Source organism: Mchenga conophoros, linkage group LG7 (assembly GCF_057382185.1).
Source record: "Mchenga conophoros isolate Kocher_MC1m ecotype Shallow Benthic linkage group LG7, M_conophoros_male_GT1.1, whole genome shotgun sequence".
NCBI lineage: Eukaryota > Metazoa > Chordata > Actinopteri > Cichliformes > Cichlidae > Mchenga > Mchenga conophoros.
The window spans coordinates 18,385,274-18,409,195 of record NC_140532.1 but is presented as its reverse complement, the minus strand read 5'-3'; the positions used below and the strand labels follow the sequence as shown (position 1 = coordinate 18,409,195).

At 42.8% G+C, this 23,922-nt stretch overlaps 1 protein-coding gene across 1 annotated transcript; it reads right to left on the bottom strand.

Annotated features, from left to right (window-relative positions):
* Positions 1-3,468: 3,468 nt before the first annotated feature.
* On the bottom strand, positions 3,469-19,848 carry nuak1b (NUAK family, SNF1-like kinase, 1b). The gene is made up of 7 exons (XM_085282709.1): positions 18,553-19,848; positions 13,546-13,666; positions 9,903-10,054; positions 8,533-8,598; positions 8,290-8,409; positions 6,959-7,091; positions 3,469-6,363 (listed from the first exon to the last, which is right to left on the bottom strand). The coding sequence occupies exons 1-7, from the start codon at positions 18,835-18,837 to the stop codon at positions 5,270-5,272; spliced, it is 1,971 nt and encodes a 656-aa protein (XP_085138835.1). The 5' UTR covers positions 18,838-19,848; the 3' UTR covers positions 3,469-5,269.
* Positions 19,849-23,922: the final 4,074 nt, after the last annotated feature.

Here is a 23,922-nt window from a genome sequence, read left to right as displayed (position 1 = left end):
CATGATTTGCCTTATTGGTGTACAAAGATCGTCAACATGTGGCGAGTCCTCGTTCACTGTTAAAGATTCACAGATCTGGGACATCAGGTAACAGATTTTACTGTCATGGTTTTATATTTGTTCTACTGCTTGCTTGTCAAAGGTGAAGCAGATGGTCTCATCTAATACGGGTTTTTGTGGCATAAAGAGACAAAAGAGCAGAGAAAGTCAAGAAAAAAAGGCATGCAAGAAACTCATTTTGGTTGTGACCATGATGGACAGCAAATGATAACCTTCATACCACAAGTATGTCTGTTTCTGTCTGCGCGTCAACCCAAATCAGCTGGAAACAAAAGCTATCAGTGTCTAGTTGGCAAAACAAGAGGCCGCATAGCTTGAGCTCACACTTGCGTTTCCGCAGTTATCACTTGCCTTGTTCTTTCATAAATCAATCAGTCATACAAGACTAGATGTATTATCTCTTTTACAATAGGAAATCATAATGGAAACCAGAGACCTGAGAGACTTGATGACAATAAAGGAGAACTACCTCTAATAGAGTGAAAGACACAAAAAAGTGCCTTGGTTAAAGAAGAAAGATAGTACAAGTGAGAAATATATCAGGGATCACTTATTAGTTATGAGACGATCATCAGTATCTAACCAATAATTTCTGATCCAGGTGGTGTGGATGGTAGATAAAGAATATTTGCTACAGGACCAACTAGGAGATCCTATATTAGTGAACAAATATGTAATGAATTGGTTTATAACTGTCAGTCTAATTAACTCTTCACTACTCAGTCTGCAGCACAAAACAGTAAACACTGTTCACTGAAGCAGAATACTTAATAGTTACTTCAAGATTACTTCACCAGTACTGACTAGAAAGTAAAACAGCATCCCAGTACTTGAATCTGTCTCATTTTAGAGATGCTGTGGAACTTGATTTCTTGAGAAACTAAACAGCATCTAGACAGTGAGCTCTTCTGAACAATGTAAAAGCAGGATGTGGTGCTGTACTGCGGATAAATCAATGTCTACAACCACTAATGGGCCAGACAGCCTTATTTAGTGTGTGATCTTCCTATTGGTCATGTGATTTCCGTTTCCACTGTAAAAAAAAAAAAAAAAAAAGGTTAGTATTGGAATTCATTGTAAATTCAGGCTGACTAGAACCACAGTTCTATTTTACAACCACAGCTGAAGCCCACTGGGAGTGTCTTTTAAATGCCTGAAAAACAGATTTTGGGTGGGGTATCACTTTAACAACCATCAAGTTAATTTCACTACAGCAGCCAAGGCTGTGTGGAAACACTGGCTGAATTCAGTGCCCTGAATGGCCCATTTTCATCGGTAGCTCGACTTTTGACAGGCTGGCGACCTACTCTGAAAAGCTCTCGAAGCTTTGGCAAAAACTTTCAAAATGTGTCCAAAAAAAGTATACTTTAGCCATTCTGACCCCAATGATTTGACCCCACAAATTCAGACTGATTAACTTGAAGCTAATGATGAAAACAGGACACCGCCGCTGACATCTTAAATCCACTGGTGAAAGTTTTTGGGTCACACATTCTTAATAAGGAAACAGAAATGAGGCCATCTCACTAGTTTAATTAACATGTGTCCTACTGAAAGAAAAAAAAAAGACTCTGGATATCCAGTTCAACCACTGGATAAACCAGAAATAATTTGCCAAAAAAAGGTATATTTGAAGACATTCATGTGTTAAAGGGAGCTTTTGGAACTCTATAGATGGCGACTATATAGATTACTGTTTAACTTTAAATGCAAAGCCATCTTTTCTATACCTAGATGTATTTAAGGTTCTCCTTGCATGAATCCTGTATAATCTTGATGTTAAATGACTGAAGCCACTTGACTTGACAAAGCTCTAGAATAAAAAGACTATGCATAGCAAAAAGCACACAAAACACATATTACCTTCAAGATCCATTTATTTGAGTTGATACAGTACTACAGGGGCATCGTGTTGACCCGAGTTGACAGATTAAGACATTCTACAGGATTTCAGGAACTTTTATTGATTTGTCTCTCCTCAGATACTTGACCACCTCCTTCACAATGAGATGACACAACTCTATTTTAAAGAAGCAACAATATTTCTGTGTGCAGTGCGTCATGAACACAAAACACTAAAGTCCTAAGCAGGTCAAAGCATGAACATGAAGTACTTTGACATCAACTTTAAATGGCTTGATCAATAAATACAAGTATAAAAAAACCACATTGATAATAATTTTCATTATCAAATTTAAAAAAAGAAGAAAAAAAATCATGAAAGATACCAAAGGCACGCAACTTACAATACCTTGGCAGTCCAGGATCACCCACAGATTAAAAACAAATAAAACCAATAAAAGAAATTTTGGCAATATCCCGCAATAGTAAAAAGCTGTAACCAAAATAATGCTTAAATAACATAAAATACTAATTTATTATTATTGTCATAACAATATCCAGTCAAGTTTTCCTATGATTAGAATTTCTGCTAACTAACAGATATGCACCAGTTATTTCCAGTTTGGCAGAGTTAATGTTTTATCATCAGATTCTTTCCATTGATTTATTTCCTTTTTTTTTTTTCCTCCTGGTGTTGTTCCAGCATATTTAGCCTCCCCTGCTTTGGTAGATGTGAAAATAAAAATTTCTTGCAGTCAGCTATTAGTAAAAATGTCAGTCTTTTGCTCTTTTTTCCAGCTAACACTTTCACCTGTGGGTATTCCAAAAACAGGGGGAAATGTGTGCGAGTTCACCAATTTCACACCAGATTTGGCTGTTTTTGTTTGTTTTTTGTTGTTGTTTTTTTCCTTTGGAGAGAAATTGTGACACTTCAAGGAAGGAAGTATTTTTTTTCTGCCATAACATAAAGCAATAAAAACATTTCTTATATTTTGGAAAATCAAAAACAGAAGCATAATAAAACAAAATACTAACATAGTATAATTTTTTCACTGTAAATCCAGTTGACAATATAATGCAATACAAAAGGCAATAAAATGCAATATAATACGCAGTGGGTCTTTCATTTGAGTCAGAACCCAGGACCTTTTCTTCGCACATGCCACCGCTGAAAACATTCAACACTTGATCTTTTTCCCTTGGGGTCCCCCACGACATGCTTTTCCACTCACATCATTTAACGTATCGGATGATGTCAGTCATCGTTCTCCAATTTTTGACATTTCTTTTGCTGCTGTTGAAAAGTGTATCACAATTTCTAAGGCCATACAGAAGACTGGGATCACACAATGACCCTCAAGACAAGCTATATCAACAGCCTCCAGCATCTCTGGGATGATTTCATACACCGTGGGGGGGGGGGGGGGGGGGGGGGGGGGGAGAGATTCCTAAGAAAAATGCAAGGACTCTGACAAGCCCCTGACTCACCCATTCCCCTGAATCATTGTCAGTTTCATTACTTCTTTGGTATAAAACAAAAACTTTTCCTCTGCTCCTTCTATTCACTTTCTTTACTTTCACTAGTCTACGTTACAAAGCCTTCAAAAACTAAAACTATTCTAACACCTCGACCTTTTCTGCGTTTTACAGGAAAGACTGCTCTAATCTCACCACTGCTCCATGCATCACTCTTTCTCACACCTTTCTTCTCCCTCTAGCTATAAGTCTCTACGCGCCGCCTCTCTCTCACGCTCAAATGAAAACAATGGCTGGCTAATTGTGCTTGGTTGACATAATGAACTAGTATACACAGCTGGAGGGGCCGAGCACTGACCGCAGATCCCACCTGTGCTGACTCGGGCTGGGGCCAGTACAGATCTCTAGCACCAGCACGTCTCCTGCCTCCCTCTGAGGAATTTGCTGCGTCATCAGCGAGCTAAAACAAACCACCTTACTTAGCTCCTTTGAAGAGCTTGGGGTAAAATATTAACCAGCCCAGCAATGGAAAGCACCTAATCTTCTTTAGTGAAAAAAACCCCACAATATAAATAAATAAAAGAAAGAAAGAAACACCTCTTACTTTTTTCAGGTAGGCCCAAAAAATGTGAAAGAACTAGGGCTATAGCCAGACACATTCCAGGACTGTGAGATGTTGTCTGTGCTATCTCCCTTCACTAGATGTCCCACTAGGTGAGCCCCTCCAGACCTCTTGTCCTGCCAACAAAAGTATGTTCAACCAGGCCTTAACTGCCGACAAACCAAACTACAAACTTTAACACTGACAAAGACCACGGAGGAAGGATTTTTGTTTTCTTGGCCTGTAGATGCTGGTGTATCTGTGTGTAATTTCACCTGTGTAGAAGGAATGGGCTTTGATGGGGGGAAGGGAGTAAGTAGTTAGTCAGCTGTGCTATGAAGGCCCTGGGTCTCTCTACATTCACAAACAACATGATACAAAAAAGCACAACTGGTGACAGGTTGGCCTGGCTTTTCCCTCCACATTAAGGAAATGACATACATAATTTGTATTATGAATCAAAAAAAGGCACTTCCTACATATTTCCTAGTATCATAAACATATATAGGACATATGCTTTTATGAAGGTATACTTGCCTGCGTGTTGTACATACACAGACACAGTTATATATTGGGGTATATAGATGTTTCTCGTCACCGAGTAACATAATTATATATGTCAGTTCCACAAACACAGTTGGAGACAAGGAGCTTTGGACTCTTCCAGTAATAGCCAGCGCCCACCAGTTTTGCACTTAAAACTAAAGCTACAAAATATTAATAAATAATCAGCAATGCTATTTTTTTTTTTGGAACAAGACCCTGGTTTGTTTCATTTCTTTCTTTCTTTTTTTTTAAAGGAAGTAAAGATCACAAAAGCATATGCTCCGTTTTGAGTTCTAAGGTGCTGTTGTAAACTCATACATGGAAATGGGTGATGTCTAAGCAGAGCCAACCAGTTTCTGATCGCTGCATTTGTGATTCTAACTTGCCTTCTTGCTGAATATGTAAACATGTTGAACACAGCAAAGTCTATGGGCGGGCCAAGAGAGCTGACTGGGTGGCATTCTCTCATGCCAGCTCTGTCTCTCTCCTGCACAGAAAACCTTAACTAAATGTTTTCTAGCCAGAGAAGTGTGCCTGCGTGTGTGTGAGTGCGTGTGTGCGAGTGTAGCGACGCATCTTTTCCATCGAGATTTCAACCCCATTTGAAAAAGCCACAAGCTACGAAAGGCCGATCCCAGTAACGCACTGGTCGTTAGTGTCACGCATACACATCTGTACACATACGCACACACAAACACACACTCGTGTTAAAATCCCTCTTCTTCTCTGTCTTCCACCCATCTATTAGTTGAGGTTGCTGCTGATGTCCAGGGCTTGCTGGTACACCTGAGTCATGTCCTCCAGGTCCCCCAACAAGGAGAAGCTGCCATTGTCCCCTGGGGAGCCTTTTGTTTTGGGGCCGCGGCTGAATTTGTGTCCCTGGATTGGCGGGGCTGCCTGGAAGCCTTTAAAGTTGGCGAGCTGCAGCAGGTTTTCAGCCGAGACACAAGCCCTGATGTTTGGGCGGAGGTGGGGTGTGGAAGGATGCCACTCGGCCCCGCTGAGGGAGCTGGGTGACAGGGACAGGACGGAGCTGTCCTCCCCCACTATGCTGGAGGGACGACTCTGACTGCGGGACAAACCAGAGTCGGTCGATGGAGGAGGCTCACCGAGGACTCCGGCCACCGTCGCTGATGAGGGAGGCCCGCTGTAGGTGGAGTACTTGCCATTTCGCTTCAAGATACCCTTTCTCCCCATGGCTCTCTTGGGTGGGGAGGTGGCTAGCAGAGACATGCTGGCGCCCCCTAAAAGCTCGGAGGACTCACTGCGCTCTGGGGAAGAGTAGTACCCTGATTCCCGTTGTTGGTTGTTCTTCAAGATGCCTTTTTTGGGCAGAGACGGCACGATCTTGGCTGGGGAGACTCCTCCCAGCGTCGGCTCCTCTTCCTCTCGGTCTGGGCTGGACGCCTCCTCTCCACCTTCAGCTTGCTGAGGCAGCGCTACCTGACCCAGCTCCACCTCTTCAGGACTTACAGATTGGTGCTCTTCGGTAACCCTGGTCTTCAGGATGCCTTTGGGTCTCTTTAGACCTGGCTTGTCCTCGCCTCCACTGTGCGTCTGTCCTGCCTCAACATTCTCCTTCTTGGACTTCTTGGGCCTCTGGCGCAGCAGCTGGGGCATGGCCGCAGCTTTGGCTCCAGAACCACGTGGCTCAGTGCGGTTCTGCCAGTCGATGAAACGGGCCAGCATGGGCGAGCCTCCGTGGTCGCGTTGGGTCTCGCAGTCACACACGCTGTTCTTCCAGCCCCAGTTCACCCACCAGTGATTGGCAATGTCCTCCACTGTAGCTCGACGCTCAGGATTCACCATCAGCATCCAGCGGATCAGTCCACGGGCATCTGGGAGTAAACAGAGATCTGTTGAGTGCTTCACGCTGCACATTATTTGACATACAAATACTAAAATCATATGCTATTGCTTTTTCATTTCAAAGACTGTTACACCTATACCAAAAACATGAATCACTGAGTATTTTTCAAGAGTATTTTTTTTCCACAAAAAGTTGCTCTTTTTAGCACAAAAAGTTATATTTTGTTTCCATTGTAGTTTATTCAAAAATCATGTTACCAGCAAATGAATAAGAAGTATAATGTCTTGTTGCTCAGCTAAGATGTGCTTCTTTATGCTGTCTGGATAAAAGCGTCACTGTTTATCATGTGTAATGCAATTTGCATCCACTACATGTGAACATCCAGAGTGCTCTGATCCATGCTTCCCCAAACAGCGTATGAACAAACATCTTAAAGGCTTTCATATTCTTCTGGAATTTATGAGAAAAAGAGTCCTCGTGGTTTCTATCTGCAGCACAGCTGAATTAGATTTGCCAATTACAGTTTATGCTATTGTTTTACACAGCGCACTGAAATCAGGTGTGTTTCCTAACATGACCCAAACCAAAAGGAATGCAAGCTGAGCCAAAAGTTCCAGCAGTACCTGAGGACTGAGTGGGCTCTTTGTACTCGCCGTTGCTAATCTGGCGAATGAGGTTCTTGTGGTCTCCCCCATCAAACGGCATAGTTCCATAGACCAGGGTATACAGCAGCACCCCAAGGGCCCAGCTGTCCACCTGGAGGAAACAGTGATTAGTGATTCATGGCATTAAAAAAATGGATGCTGTGAAATGAGCTGAGTAGACTGGGCTTTGAGTTACTCTACACACCAATAAGCAATATGATATGATGTTGTTTCTCCAGCAGGCCTCTCAAAGACATAATGACAACGGCAGGTATTTTGGTGGGCCATGACTTGTTTGTGCACAGACACATTACACTCTCTCACAATATAATGTGGCTTTCAAAAATGTTACATAACACTTGGTGTTTTGAGGAGGTGCAGAGTGGTGGGAGCGGAAGAGGGTAATGAGACCAGCAGAGATAGCAACTGTGATATGCTGAGCTCCTGACAGTCGCTAAAGACATGCAGTTGACGTGTGTGTGTGTGTGTGTTTGTGTGACTGAGAGAGAGAGAGAAACAAAGAGCATGGCACAGAATAAGTGTACAGACTGTAGTTGGGGGCAGATACAGTGGGCTGTGATTTTAATGAGGGCAGCTAAAGTTTTGAGACGTAATCAATGACCAGCATCGTGAATGTTTCACTCTTTGTGTCATCGTCGGTCCATTCCTGAGTATGCGACAGGCCACTCACTATTGTCATGCTCTATTTTTGTTGTCTTTGCTCGCTGTAATTTGTGGCCTCATCCCAGCTGTGGTTCTATAATTTTGTTTTTAGCACTCTCGAGTAAATTACAGTGAATCGCACTAAATTGAACGGTTTGACTACGAAATCTAAAAATTCAACATCCCCCCCCTCCTCCTTGTTGCTTTGTTTTATCCATCTGATGTAATTGTAGTGACAACGCCCTTCGGAGTGACTCTGCACTTGCAGAATGAGTGGTTTTGGGGAGACATTTTCACTGTTTCTTTCACCAAAAGTATTTGTTTAGACAGCGCTTGCGCTTTGAGGCTGGGGAGCTCATTCCAATCCAGTTAATCTGAAGACAGAGTGAGAAAAACGATCCCCTGGTTCCTCACTTCAAAGACCCCTGAATATTGTAGGAAAGGGAGGACAGGGGAGGGATGCTGACCCAAAAGAGAGAGACCTCCCTTGGACTATGGACTAATCCCATCAAAGGGCCTGAGAAGAAAGTCTACCCACCAGTTTGTATATTGACTACATGATGATTGTAATCACTAGCGGTTCATCCCAAAATGAATTTTCAGGGAGGGCAATAAATGATTAAATTTCTATTTCCGCTGAGACTCACCTCCGGGCCACGGTATGGTCTCCCATTGACGATCTCCGGTGAAGCATATAGGGGGCTACCGCAGAAGGTTTGCAGTAGCTTGTCTTTATGGTAGAGGTTGGACAGCCCAAAATCAGCAATCTGTGAACACAAGGCCAAGTTAGAATTTCAGGTCATATTATTTCTTTTCCCTCACGCAAAGATCATTTGAGACAAGGCTTTGGCTGCCAACACATCCCAGACCATCACAAGAGGCAAGGTTACCTTAATATTACAGTTTTCATCCAGTAGCACATTTTCCAGTTTCAGATCCCTGTGCACTACTCCATTCTGCAGTGAGAAAAAAGAAAAAGATTGATGCATGCATCAGCTCATTTTTCATTAAAGAGGGTTCCAAGCAATAAACAGTCCATTGCATTTGTATGTATGTGTGATTTACTTTGACAAAGATAGCTTGAGGAAATCAAGACAGCCTGTTGGCTTAGTACTCTTTAATTGGTCCTGTCCCCTCGAAGATCTTCAAGCTGACATCTGCTGGGACTTTCTTTTAAATCAGCTCAAATGTGTGACATAAACATGAGCCTGTAATTATCTCCCAGTATGAATTATGTTCTCAGAGCATCATGGGATAAAACAGCGACTATGCTGTTAATGCACGGGTTGGGGAAAAAAAATCCAGGAATTAACATGTGGTACGCAGACAGACAGAACCCAGCTCAGATGCAGAGGAGTGACTTCATCCGTCACCCCCCGCCTGTTTGCGCAGCTCAGCATTGCATCTCCTGTCGGTGACTGTCTAACACGGTGCTCATTTTCACATGACTCTGATTGGTGAACACAAGGAAGAAGTGGTTGGTTGCTTGTTGTGCCTGTGACTCACACCACCCCACCCAGCAAGGGGTTGCGCTTGGTGGTAATGACTCATCATTCATGGCTGTCTGGGACCAATCTGTGAACCAATCGTCTATCATCTGATAACTTAGCCTCTGGGGGCAAAGGCTGGCGTTTTGGGGAAGATATACAGGTAATGGACAATTGACATTCAGGCCAGGACGTCCTGTTTAGCGCCGCGGCCATGACTTAGAGTCTGATAATGAAAGCAAATTCTTTTTTTTAAAAAAGAAAAGGGGAGCATTTATAGAGATTAGTCTGGGAGTCCCCTAGCTGAAGACTATGACATCATCCCTATCTACAGCTGGGAAAAGTGTGACAAGTGGGGAGCCAATGGGATCTTTGGGTTTTAAGCAGAGTAAGTGAGGTGTGGATGTGGGTGTGAACCAAACTTAATCTCTGGAGAATGACTCTGGGGGTAGCTCAGGACATCAGTCCGTGTGTGTGCGGCAAGATTTGAGCACAGATTTAAAGACAGGGCCTGTTTGTTGCCCTGCTCTGTAATGGGAGGGTAAGCCTGAATTAAACTGGCCTGCATTCTATCTTCACTCAGAAACAGATGACTCTCTACAACCAGTGCGCCAAGAACAGCACACCGTGCAGGGCTGGCAGATTATACTAGCTATGCGTCTGAATGTGTGAGGGGAATGGTGAAGGATAAATTAAGGACTTAAAGTCTTTATGTGTGTAAGAGACACAGAGCACAGCGTGCACAAGCTGAAGGCACGGATGAGTTTTCTCACCTTGTGACAGTGGTGCACGGCGGAGACTATCTGTCTGAAGAAGCGCCGCGTCTCCCGCTCGCTCAGGCGCCGACGCTCGCTAATGTAGTCATACAGCTCGCCCTTGCTGGCATACTCCATCACAATCACGATCTTGTCCTTGTTCTCAAACACTGAGAAATGATAAGAAAATAGCAACACATTATTACCGACTTTCCAAAAACATAGAGGTATGGGAGGACAGCTTCTTAAGTCTGCCCAGGTTCATTTTGCCTTCTTAATAAAAATATTAATGAGCATTATTAAGTAAAAAAGCAGGAAAAAAAAAACGTTTACTCCGCCCTTTGTTTTTTTTGGAGGGAATTGGGAATCCAAATTCCAAAGCAACACATTACATCTCTACATTTCTCCCAGGGTTACATCACCCAGACCCCACCTCATGTGCCTGGCTCCTTCACAACACTACAGCAGGGAGGGGCTGTTAACTCAATCAGGCCTTGCTCAGAGAGCAGAGCAAGTGGAGAGCAGTGAAAACAGACCACAAAAAAAAAAAAGAAAAGGAGAAAGAGTTACCTTCACAGGCTCAGGTGGAGGTTCTGCTACAGCTTGAGCTTTGCATCATGTTGCCACTTTTCACAACACAGTCCGATATTTCTAACAACCAACCTATATTCTTCTATCTTCTGTACCTACTCTTACAAAGCAGGCTTTTTCTCTTTTGGACCTTGAACTTTTATTACGACCGAAGCAAAATGAATAAACCTGGTGACACGTGTGCTGATTTTTAGAGGAATGCTGTTTCATTTTTATCGCCATTGAAATACAGCTCACCAGACATATCATTGTGTGTCAGTTTTTAGCCATCCGCTATATAATTTCAGTTTGGCAACATGCTTCTTGGCATGAAGAGTATGACAGCGGTTAGGGAGAGAGAGGAGAAGAAGAGAGAGGGGAAAAAAGGCTAGAAAAACACAGTCAGCCATGTTGCTACATATTGTCCGTGTTGATTTTCCCACACAGCAGGGTCACTGAGGTGGGGGCCTCCGCTTTCTGTACTCTTGAGTGAGCACCTTCACAGTCTGTCACACTACTTTCCTCAGCACCCCACCCCTCCTCTCCTGGGGTTCTTTTAAAGATATAATCCTCTACAAAAACACACAGTTGCTGAGTGATGGTAATGCTCCCTGATTGTGACTGTCTGGCAGCTCGGGAAATAACAGACGGGATGTAAGCCAAGCACTTGGGAGGGCAAAAGCAGACTCAGCTCTCTGATTGGTGGACAGAGGAGTGACCTGGGGTGACATTCACGGCGAACCTTGATGGGGTTAGGCTGGGGGAGCCAATTCTCAGCTTGCACTCCCATTTACCTTTGAGCACTTGCGGTGAGGTAATTACCTGGCTTACATAACTCGGGTTTGTTACAGCCCACTGGGCACGCCAGCCACCACTAAAGCCTCGCTGTCACTCACTGGGCTTTGTTCACAGGTCATGCCCTCACATCTGACTAATTAGCGCCTATTGTCCTAGTGTCTGCACTGATGATAGACTGTTGTTGAAAACTTGCACAAGGGCCAAAGAGTCACACAGAGGAGTGGAGGGATAATTCTAAAGTAGGCCATAAACAAGCACATTTTAATTAATCTGTAGGGTATTTTTCCCTTTGTTTATCATGTTTACTTAAGATATTTGGAGATATAGGCTGATTTTTGCCTAGATTTAGCTGACAAATTTAACACCATTGCAAATATAGTCAGCGACTTAGCTTAGCTTAGCACAAAATCTGGAAGCAGCACTGAGAAAGTGAACTCCTGCCAAGGTAACAGAATTGGCAAGATCTTAGCTTTAGCTTTGTATTTTCTGTGGGGACACAAGAAGAGTGATCATTTTTTATTTTGTTGTAAGAAGGTAAATTTCTAAAGATTCCCCTCACGCTGAAGGGTTTGGGTTTTTTTTCCCCCCTGGCTGAATCAGTTCATGCTGCTTGAGCATTTTGTAGGGTTGACTATTTCTCTTAAAAGGAGGGCACTGCATAGCTTCGCCTGAGGAGCAAAGAGCAAAAAAAAAAAAAAAAAAAATACTTTAAATGTCCCCACGCAGCATGCTGATGGATGCAGAATGTGAGGGAGTGGTAAAAATCAATCTTCACGCACACATCTGGTTCAGCTTTGCTTCACACAAGGCAGTTAGCAGGGGCTGTTGAAGAGGGTGTTGCCGGATACACAAATCTTTAGGCCTCCTATACATCTCTAAAGCAAGGCTGGGCGGAGGCCAGGCCACAACAGTAAACGCTGGGTTTGAGGAGAAACACCAAAGAGCGAGAGCAATGAGTCTGGTTAGGTTTGTTGGTAGAATTGACTGCTTTTAAAGGAAGGCAGCACACATAGAAACACCATGCAGGCTCGCCTGAGTTTATAAAGCTGGCTGTTCTTTAATCATTCTCTTGCAAAACACATAAAATTCATCGGTAATTCAGCCCTCTGACCGACTACTGGCACGTTCCCATGACAAATAGTTATGTTTGTTACATATACACATTGCTGATAATGACCTAAGGACTTTGAAACTGAACAAAGGACAGTGGCTAAGCCAGTTAGGGAAGTACCACACAGCCTGCAGCCGCTATGCCAGGGCAGCTAACCTGAAAATGGCATTGAAACTGTTGCTATGTTGACACAATAGTCACGAGTCACAAATCACATGACAAAAAAACAAACAAACAAAAAAACACACTGCAGTGCGTTGTGAATGTAGGAGACGGAAAACAGACCCATACTACATATTATCAGATGATTAATTGCAAGCACTATGTTGAAAAAAATCAATGGGAACTGTTCAACCTTTAGACTCGCCATCAATTCTAATCTAATGTTTTCTTCCGGTGATGTAAAGGTCATTCATGAGGACTCATCAAAAAAAGGAGGCCCAAAACAATAAATATGTTGTCAATGTCTGACTTGAAGTCTTTGATATTTAGTGAACTGCTTCCTGGGGTAGACATATGTTGATATTGCTCCAAGGGAAGGCTTATGGTCTTTCCTCCTGCTGCATAGCACTGGATTGGAGTCAGACGGGGAGCAAGCCCGGGTGACTGAGGCCAATCCAGAGTCTCCTGAGCTACACACACAAAGGTTCATACACTGAGATAAATATACTGGGATTTATACAGACACATATGTGCAGACACACACACATGCACGAGTATAGTCTGGTTCCCAGCTGCTGTTGTCTCTAAGTATCAGCAGATGTCTGGCCCTGAGATCAAGACCAGAGAAGACAAGGGGATGTGACCTCTTAGATGTGGGAGAGGCAATCCCTTAGAATATCACCCCTCTTATAAACACAAACTTTCACAAATGTGAATGCAATACACACACACACACACACACACACACAAAGAGAAGAATCCAGATGTAAATTGTCAAAGTCATCCAGACTTTTACTAGACCAGGCAGCCAGACGGGAAGAAGATTAATAACATCCCAGAGCTGTAGTCCAGGACTTATTATGACATCTGCATGTCATAACATGACAGTCCTACAGCTCGGCCACGAGTGCTAAATGAGCTGATGGGGGGAAGAATTCTGGACATGTGTGATTTTGTTTGCATGTTCAAATTAAATAAGTGTCCATGATTTGTCACAGGTAGACATTCAAAGACCCTCACCTTCATATATAGAGATGATGTGGGGGTGGCGGAGGGACGACATGATCTCAATCTCTCGGCGAATGTGTACCATGTCCTGCTCATCCTTAATCTTCTCCTTCCGAATGGACTTGATAGCCACCTGGAAAGAGAGGACAAACACTTTTCACTCATGTGACTTCAGCAGCAAAGGAAAAAAAGCAAAAAACAAACAAACAAACAAGCAAACAAAAATCCCCCGCCTAGATATACAGTATCTTGAATGTGTCACATTTAACAGTTTAAAGTAAAAGCAGATTTGTCTTTTTTTCCAAGAAAATTGATTTGAAAAATAGGCTGATTTAATCTGGGAAGAGACGTGACTGCAGAAAGTCACTGAAATGAGATTAAGCTGCAACAGATTTATCTGTCACATGCGATTTGTTATCAGTGAACTTTAAATTGTACACTTCATCCACAGTACACGTCATGAGATGTCAGTCTGCACACAATGCTTGATTTCATTATCAAAGAAAAACAAACCTCCCCTGTCCACCTACAGAGACTTTTAATAACCTTTGACCTTACGAAGCCTTGCTGAGGTCAAACTATTGCAAACTGAAACACAAGTACCAACATTGTGGCCTGTTTTGATATTCAATCATCATGATTACAGAAGCATCAGAGGACAGATTCACACAGTGCAACATGGCAGTTTCCATAGTAAAGACTTCTCTGGGAGCAGCTGTTGTTAACTAATCGCCTGTGTCCAAAATCACTCCCCTGACTCAGTCATTCCCTCATCAGTATATAATGGTCACTCAATAGTTCACTCAATACGGCGCGCTATCTTGGAAACAGGGAGCGTTTTCGGAGCCAGTCTGGGACTCTGCAGCCATACTAGCACATAGTAGCGCTTTGTGTGAAATGCTAAAGTCTTCATGCTAATAAAACTATGCTGATATAATTATAAGGTTTAATTTAAGCAGTCATGGTCACTATTCTGCTTTGCTGTGTTAGCAAGCTAACATCTGTGCATTAGCACAACACACAGTGCAGCTTAGGCTGATGGAAATGCCATTAGGTTTGCAGGAATTTGGCAATAAGGTAATGGTTAGGCAAATAGCCTCTAAAGTACTGCCGTTCATCCAAATTGGTGCATGGATGTCTGCACTAACTGCCACTCCAACAACTGTGGAGAAATTTCTTTCGAAATCCCAACCACGTACAGCAGGCGCGGGGTAGAAAAGCCTATAAAGTCTGCACCATGTATCCCTAAAAAGCAGTGAGAAAGGTGTTAAGTGTTCACCGATTTTAAGAAGAGGAAAGAGAGAGCTGAAGGTTAGAGTGATCCTCCATCAATCGGTCAGTATTAACTTACAAAGCAAATTTCCTCCCTTGTCAAAAGTCCCCGAGAAGACCCTAACCACTACCCCCGCCTTGTATGTTTAGTTGTTCTGATTAAACACAGCTAATGGCCCGTATTCGAAAAAGCCTGAAAAGATGGCCTGCTGAGAGTTTTATGGAGGTATCAGGAGAACGGGCAGGGGATGAGGAAGTGATTCACTCCTTGCCGTGCCAAATGGGCCCGTTAAAAGGAGCTTAACAGTCAACAATGACACTTGATTTGATGATTCTTCAGTGTCATGGCAAAGCCAATTCAGTTAAGAGTCAGCCGCAACAGGATGCATTCAAACCACTAACCTATGTACTCCATAAATGAGAGGTTAGCATCCTTCTTCAAATAAACCAGTGGAGAGCCCACGGTCTAGCACATCATTCTTGTAGCCTAAACAATCTGGATTGAGCCCCGAGTTGTTCTTTGATCAGGTCTGTAAAGCATCTTTTCACTCTGAATTATGTTAGTTTAAACTTTTGTCCTCCTGACTAAACTGCAGTATTCTGTGGAGCCCAGCTTTATTCCATTCAGCGAAAAACCACAGGCAGTAGCGAGTGCCAAGCTAATTACCGTGTACATCAATAAAAATAACCCCAAACCGGAATAGCTGCCTTCCAGAGCATGCCTTGATTACATAGAATTTAAAGAAATGATACCATAATAAACAAGCCAGGGTCCAGGGGGTTCACATGCTGTGTTCATAATTGGGAAAAGTTGTTTGTGTCTTAACACTGATGTTTTCCTTTACCTCATCAAAATCATCAGGATTTTATCACTGATCCCCAAAACGTGACTGACACTTGACTTTGCAAAGCTGAATGCAGCTTGCCTTTTTCAGTTGTTGTGGGATGGATGGATGCATGCATGCAAAAAATACCTGATTTTTTTTAAATTAGGGAATGAACTAAGAAATTGCCTACAAAAGTTACACACAAAGACAAGTAAAATGTGTAGAGAAGTTAATTCTACACTGCATGATAAATCAGTGAATGAGACAGTTCCCCAATATTGGGCTAGAAAGCCAGATATCTTTTGTGTATCTCCTCATGTTGCTTTGCCCTGACCTTGATGCGGATCATTACACAGGACCGCAGATCAGCTACTTGCCAGCTGGCGGAGCTGGCTGACGCAGCTACGCTTGTTCTTAAGTGGACCCCCCTATTACTGTCACTCACAGTAAACGGGCGCTGCACTGCTGCCCACGTCGGTCCCTGCCAGGTATGGGGCGGCCTCGTCTGCCCCTCCCGTCGTCCAGACTTTGTTCTCAAAAGAGCTCGTTTGAAGTGAAAGTCCATGTTTCGCTTCAGCGGAGCCTGACATCGTTCTGGGCTTTCTCAGGCCATTAAAATAGATGAAGTATTCATCACAAACTCACTCGTCCCTGCATTGTCTAAAGATCATGATCATCTGTCGTATTGACTGTGTGTCTGAGTCAGACTTAGGAGGAGGCAGAGAGAGGAAGAGTGAGTGGGAGAAAGAGGCCCGTCACTTTTCCAGAGAAGTGTATTCTCAAACATAATGCCTCATCAGCTGTACAACATAGAAAATAACAGAGGAATGCCAATGTTTTTCCCTCTTGCGTACCTCCCTATTGAGTCCATTGTTGGGGAATGATGTAATCTGGTGCTTTAAGCACATATTAATATGACTCTTTACCCCTTTTAACTGAGCCGGTTTCTCTCTTGTTATGGTGGTGAGCTTCCCTGTATCTCTGTGCTAACTCCCCAGCCCCTGTCTGTGATGGATCCTCCATACAGGATATTAACATTACCTTCTAAATCTAATTTCCTGCTGTGGATGGCCTTTCATGTGTCAGTGTCCATTATAGGCCTGACTGTCACCATAACCTTTTCACTATAGTCCTCTCTAGATGGCATGTAATACTTAATGCAGCTATTTGAAACATAGCCACAGGTCTCCTTTTACCTTTCACACACATGCACAGAAACACGGGTTGTGCACATCCCACAAAGCCACACCAAGTTCTCTGTGATCTGCTGCACTTCACTTAATGTTAGGTGTTTGTGTTTTTTACTGAGCGTGCAAATTGTACAACAAACGGGCTTCCAGGTGAAACCAGCTCTACTTTCACTGACATGCTGAATATGCTTGCATCTAATCTGTCGTTCGTTATTCCCATGTGTGTGCATGCACACACAGAGAGCTTCATCAGTTTATCTCTCCACTTTGTTCTTCTCACTGGGTCTGTGGAACAAGCCAGGAAAAGGTTCAGGGCAGCTGAGATGATTAAATAACGTTCTCACCACACTGGTTTACATGCCAAATGGACACAAGGGACTCCCTCTGGATCAGAGGTCAAGTAAACTCTAGCAGCGTAGTGCCATATGCATAAGCTGCGAGATGGTGAGTACTCTATGTGCACAGACTTGGGTCCCATATTAATAGTTCTCTATTTTAAGTTTTAATGCTAAGCTCAGCTCAGTGCTGTAGATAATAGGAGAACTGGAGCCACTGGGCTATAGTTTTTTGACTTACACATAAGTATGTTGGGTTTATTTATATATTTAGTGACTGGCAAGTAGTGCTTTATGGCTTAGTAACAAAAATATAATAAACTTGCCAACTATTTGACAAACATTGTCAATTATTTAACAAAAGATTTCCAAGATATCCAAAGCCAACAATCATGCAATACACTTTGACCTGTCCAGTTAGTACAATTGCACAGTTTTATGATGCTAGTGAAATTACATTAATTCATATTACACTTGCTACCATGGCAATAATGCCGAAAAACAAACGGAAGAAAGGAGAAGCTGGCAAGTGGGACAGGTCAAACAGGAATGTCGTACCAGGGGGTTTGCTGCCCCCCTTCCCCTATTAAACATGCATTTGCCAGGAGCTATGAATCCGCTGGGGGACATTGTTGGCCTGTACTAAGTTTCAGTGGAAATTTCCTCATGCCCTGCCAGAATGGGCACTGGGGTCATATTTTGCCACATGTGGAAATAGTTGGTAGAGATCTGCCGGTCTGCAAGGACATCACAGCGGATGGTGGGTTTACTGCCACAAATATACAGTTCATCACTTTCAAATAAAAGAAACGCAAAGTGCCAGACTGAGCCATGCAGGGAAAAAAAAACTTGGCACTTTAAAAATAGAAACAAAACGGGAAGGGAAAAACTGTACGGCACTGTGCAGAGTGATGAAACAGTACAAGTAACCTACTACTTTAAAGACTGAGACTATGTCAAATGCTGGTCATTCGCATAAGAGTGAATTTGGGGTTGATCTGAACTTTGCAATGCATGTCTTAAAAACTTTACAAATTATGAATGAGCGTGGACGCAGGACACTTCTGGGGAACTTTTGTGAAGCTTGTGAGGGTCAGACAAGTCCCCATAAGTCTGTCAGTAGCCGGAATTGCACTCCGGCATCCGGTCGTGAGGCCCTGCATGTGTGCAGCGTAACTCCCTGGCCCCACTGGCCTTTTTGGAGCATGGTGGGGGAATTCCCAGCGGGGGTAGGTCGTGCACACGCGTCTGGGAGCAACAAACCACTTAATTTGGGACCAGTGCTGTTTGTAGTGGCTGCTAAAGGGCGTTACAGAAGTATTGTGAATTACAAGCGTCTGGGTTTACTAAAAGCATCGTGACAGATGTTTGCAGCTGCTTGTGTAAATGGCTCACCTCTCTGCCAGAGTGCCGCTCAATGGCCTTCTTGACTTTGCCATAGGTGCCTCTTCCCAGCGTCTCCAGCAGCTCGTAGCGATGCTTCAGGTTGTGCTTGTGATGGTGTTTCTTCACGCCCGAGTTTCTCCGTCCATCACCACTCGTCGGGGTCTCCTCAGGTGAGCTGCCGGCAGGTGGAGTTGAAGGTGGTGGTGCAGCGGAGGGCTCACCCGCCGAGCTTTGGCCCTTCTGGGCCTCGGGACGGGTGCCCCCCCGGTGCGACGATAAATAAGCGGTTTCCATCTCACTATAAGGAAGGGTTTAAAACAGCCTTCCCACTGTTAAATATATCACTACCTACCTAAAAAATAAATCGATAATATAATACTTATAGGCCTAATAATAGTAATAATAAATAAATAAATTACAAGGAACGACGCCAGTCATGTTATCACACGTGGAAACTGACATTTCCAGATTGTCTCAGTTGATCAATAGGCTTTGATCATAGTGGCCAGAGATCTCTCCTTCTACCTATTCATATTAATAATTGCTATATACTAAAGGATTACTACATGAGCGCGGAAGTCTAAAAGGATCGGACCTTAATAACCTGGTACATACTCTATCATTGGTTAAAAATACATTCTAGTGCCAATATAGTTAAAAAATATAGTGTATTATTCAGATTTCGACAGCAGGCTGCATGCCGGAAGCTCAGCACACTTTCGATTCAGAGATGCTATACTGGCTATAAATATGTGCAAGCTCTCTATCCCATTAAAATAAAATAAAATAAAATAAAATAAGACAGCCTAAATAAATTGCTACGATCCCCTTACTCCTCAATTTACTCGCATGATCTGGCTGTGGTTAGCTCTGGCTCGTTCACATCATCTGTCGTCCCAAACACTGCCAACATCACGAGAAAGGCGAGAAAGCTGCGACGAAACCGGCGTTTTGGATGAAGATGACCCTCATTTTGTCCACGGCCCAGGTAAAGCTCCTCATTCATCAGGACTCTGTCTATTGTGCGACTGCATGCTCCGAGCCGGGGTCGACGGTGGTGAAAGTGCGCTGGGATCGGACTCTATCTCAAGCTGAGACGTTTTGGATATTGCCATGGTCGTTTCACTGCTCCCCCTCTTTTTCTTCGTGGCCTTCTTGTTTCTCCTTCCCTTTCTTTCTCTATCTCCAGCGTGAGGGGCTGTGAAGAAGGAATGCGAGAGGATCCGAGACCGGAGGCGGAGTTTAGGCAGATCTCCTCCTTCCCTGTCCTTTCGCTTCCCTTCTGTCTTTGTGCTCCCCTCATCATTCCCTCTCACATCTTTTATGATATGCCGAGTCTCACGGGCGTAGCCAGCGATCATGTGCACGGGAGGTGACACCTCCCTCCCCCCACCCTCAATGCCCTTTGTGTCTTATTGCCACTGTCACCCCTTCTACCAGACAGATCTGCAGTTCACCTCCACATATTTTATGTAGTACCACTAATAGCACTTATATATATATATATATATATATATATATATAGATAGATAGATAGATAGATAGATAGATAGATAGATAGATAGATAGATAGATAGATAGATAGATAGATAGATAGATAGAAGCTGTGGCCTTTGGCCAGTGTGCTTTAGCTAGCATTTAGACTAAAAACACAAAGCCAGAAGGCAACAAATGTATATGTACGACAAAAAAACAAAAACAAATGATGTGCTTTAATGGGAGTTATTTACAGAATTATTTCTTGGCTAACAGGTTGTCATACACTGTGATGAGCGAAAGAAAGAAAGAAAGAAAGAAAGAAAGAAAGAAAGAAAGAAAGAAAGAAAGAAAGAAAGAAAGAAAGAAAGAAAGAAAGAAAGAAAAAAAAATGGTGCATTCCTTAGTTTTATAAATTGAATGCATATGCTGCCTGGAGGGAGCCTAGTCTGCTGAAAAAAATCAAGTTTAAACATAAACAATCTGTCAGATTTGTTAAGTATTACATTATTGTCAATTTAGATAGGTGTGGTTTTGCTCAGTTTTGGTCACAAAAAAAGGAGGAAGTTACATTTGTCAGGGCTCGTGTGCGGAGGCGAGGAAGGGATGACCCACATGCAGGACTCGTGGTGCAGAACGAGGTTTATTGAATATGTAGACAACAGATGATAGGATGGATGGCTGGCTGGCTGGACTTAGCGGACTGGTAGACTGGCTGGCTAACTGACTGACTGGACGGAACACACGACAGAAACAACATCATCAATGACCCGACACTGAATGGGTAGAACAGAGGGCTTAAATACACAGACTGGTGATAATGATGATAATGAGGGACCGGTGAGTACACAGCTGAACATAATGAACTAATGATAATGGGAAGAGGATTGAACATAATACACACAGACCAAGGCTAACACAATAAAACAGGAAGTGGAACAGGCAGTAGATAAACAGTGAGTGTGAACTGAAAACACTGGGTCACCGACCCAGGAACCCTGACAACATTTTAAAGTGTGCATTGTTTCTGGAGTCGTAATAATCGTCACAACAACATATAATGCATGGGACATGGTGTTTTACACATTTACCCACTTTTCCACGGGAATTGTGTGATTATTCTTAAATGTTTTAAAAAGCCATTTCAGTCTGTTTTAAATATATGCAAAAAGTTGAGTGAATTTTACTGTTGGTAACACTAAACAAAGACTGATGGACAGGTAGGGACTAAAACTGCAATTAATGGTGTTTAATAATCTTTATGAACAACTTCACTTGCTAGAATGAAGAAAACAATCTCATACAAATATTATTATTAATCATTGTTGATGTGTGTTTTTGGAGTCACGAACACAATGTATTTCCATCCAACAACCACACCAGGCTTGACTATGCTGGTATTTGCTAAGATGCACATGTATTTTAGCTTCTCATGACAGAAAGAAAAGGAAAAAGTTGTTTGGGCTCATGTAATCTGTTTTTTTCCTTTGGTTCTCACGTAGTTGGCATAATTTCGCATGGCATTTTGTTGTCACTAAACAAAGTTTAGTAGTGTCCACTTATAACAACACATACTCTGAGATTATCTGATGTGATACTTCCCTTGGCCTCATTTGCACTCTGTTGTGCAGCCTGTGGGACGTCTTGTGTACAAAAAACACCACCGCTGCCCTCTTGTGGTAAAAGCTGGGACCAAGAATTTCAAATTCAAATTAAATCAAATTCAAATTTTATTTGTCACGTACACAGTCATACACAGTACGATATGCAGTGAAATGCTTAGACAACTGCTCGTGACCTAAAGAAAAAAAGAAAAGGCTATGAATAAGATAGGAAATAAATATGAAAATTAAAAAGGGTAAATTTAACTAGGAAGGAATAAAATAAAATATAAAAATTAAAGTTAAAAATGAAATAACTGTACAACACAAATTAGAATGAAAGGTAAATTTAACTGGGAAAGAATAAGATAAAATATATAAATTAAAGTTAAAAAAAATAAAATAACTACAACAAAATACACAATACACAGTATAGAACTATATAAGAATGTATGAAGAAATATAAATATATATATATACACAATAACAGCAGCTGTACAAGTATTAACTGGAAATGAAGAATATAATGTCCAGTGTTGTGCAATCCACATTATGTCTTGTGCAGTGCAAATATGCTTAAAGTGATTTAAGTGATGAAGTGAAAACAATGTCCAGAATGTCCCCTGTGTGTAAGAACTGTATGTGTGGGTCAGTACTGTGTGGTGGTGTGATTGAGAGACCGTATCGCCTGCGGGAAGAAGCTCCTCTTCAGTCTCTCTGTGTTGGTCTTCAGGGAGCGGAATCGCTTTCCAGACCTCAACAGACAGAACAGTCCGTTGTTGGGATGGCTGAGGTCCTTCACGATCTTCCTGGCCTTGGTCCAGCACCGCCTGCTGTAGATTGAGTGCAGGTCAGGGAGCTCGGAGCGGATGGTGTGCTCGAAATTTCGAGAAAATAACTCGGAATTTTGAGAAAATAACTCGAAATTTTGAGTTATGGATCCTTTTTTTTAGTGGCTTCCATACCCTTCAACCATGTTATGAGAGTCGATTTTTGATACTTTGACCGCCAGAGGGCACTATGCAATTTCCCTTTTGACAGCAGGTGTTTCTGAACCAAGGAGTTAGGCAGAGTAAGCAGTAACTAAATAACTACTCATTACAAATCTTAGAGGCATCTGTTCATGGTTCACGAGTCTGAAAGAAACAAGTATTGGATTTCGAAATCAGTAAATATCGGCTGTGTCCCAATTAAGAGACCGCACGCTTGAAGTACGCATTTTGAGTGCGATTACGTCACCGCCACGCGACGACGGCTGTCCCAATTCGAAGTGTACTTCAAACGCGTATGGCTGTGTCCCAATTCAGGGTCTGCACGCTTGAAGTACGCGCACTACGCGTACTACGTAGTGCGGAAGTGAGAGGCTTGTGAAATGGGACGGTCTAGCCTTCGTAGCGCTGTTCAGGTTGCCTAGGAACCATGATACTAACCGCGAGAAACGTCTCATACAGCTTTGTGTGACAGAAATGAAGGAGAAAAAATGTTTTGTTGGTCATTCATTTTTGTCATGACATCACTTTGATTAGTTGAGTATCTGAGGCTGAGACCACAGGACTGGAAAACATGATAGTTGGGCTTCATTTCTGTACTGAACAGTCATTTCAAGAGTAGTTAGTAAATAACAATTAGCTCTTGTTGTTCATGTTCACTAAAGCCATCTCACTGTGGTAATGTAAATATAATATGGCCAATATCATAGTATTGTCAGATTATTATGATATGATATGTATCTATCTATCTATCTATCTATCTATCTATCTATCTATCTATCTATCTATCTATCTATCTATCTATCTATCTATATATATATATATATAAAACACCCAGCACGCCCCTGCGGGCGGTTTATCCTTCAAGCTCGGGTCCTCTACCAGAGGCCTGGGAGCTTGAGGGTCCTGCGCAGTATCTTAGCTGTTCCCAGGACTGCGCTCTTCTGGACAGAGATCTCCGATGTTGTTCCCGGGATCTGCTGGAGCCACTCGCCTAGCTTGGGAGTCACCGCACCTAGTGCTCCGATTACCACGGGGACCACCATTACCTTCACCCTCCACATCCTCTCGAGCTCTTCTCTGAGCCCTTGGTATTTCTCCAGCTTCTCGTGTTCCTTCTTCCTGATATTGCTGTCATTCGGAACCGCTACATCGATCACTACGGCCGTCTTCTTCTGTTTGTCTACCACCACTATGTCCGGTTGGTTAGCCACCACCATTTTGTCCGTCTGTATCTGGAAGTCCCACAGGATCTTAGTTCGGTCATTCTTCACCACCCTTGGGGGCATCTCCCATTTTGACCTCGGGACTTC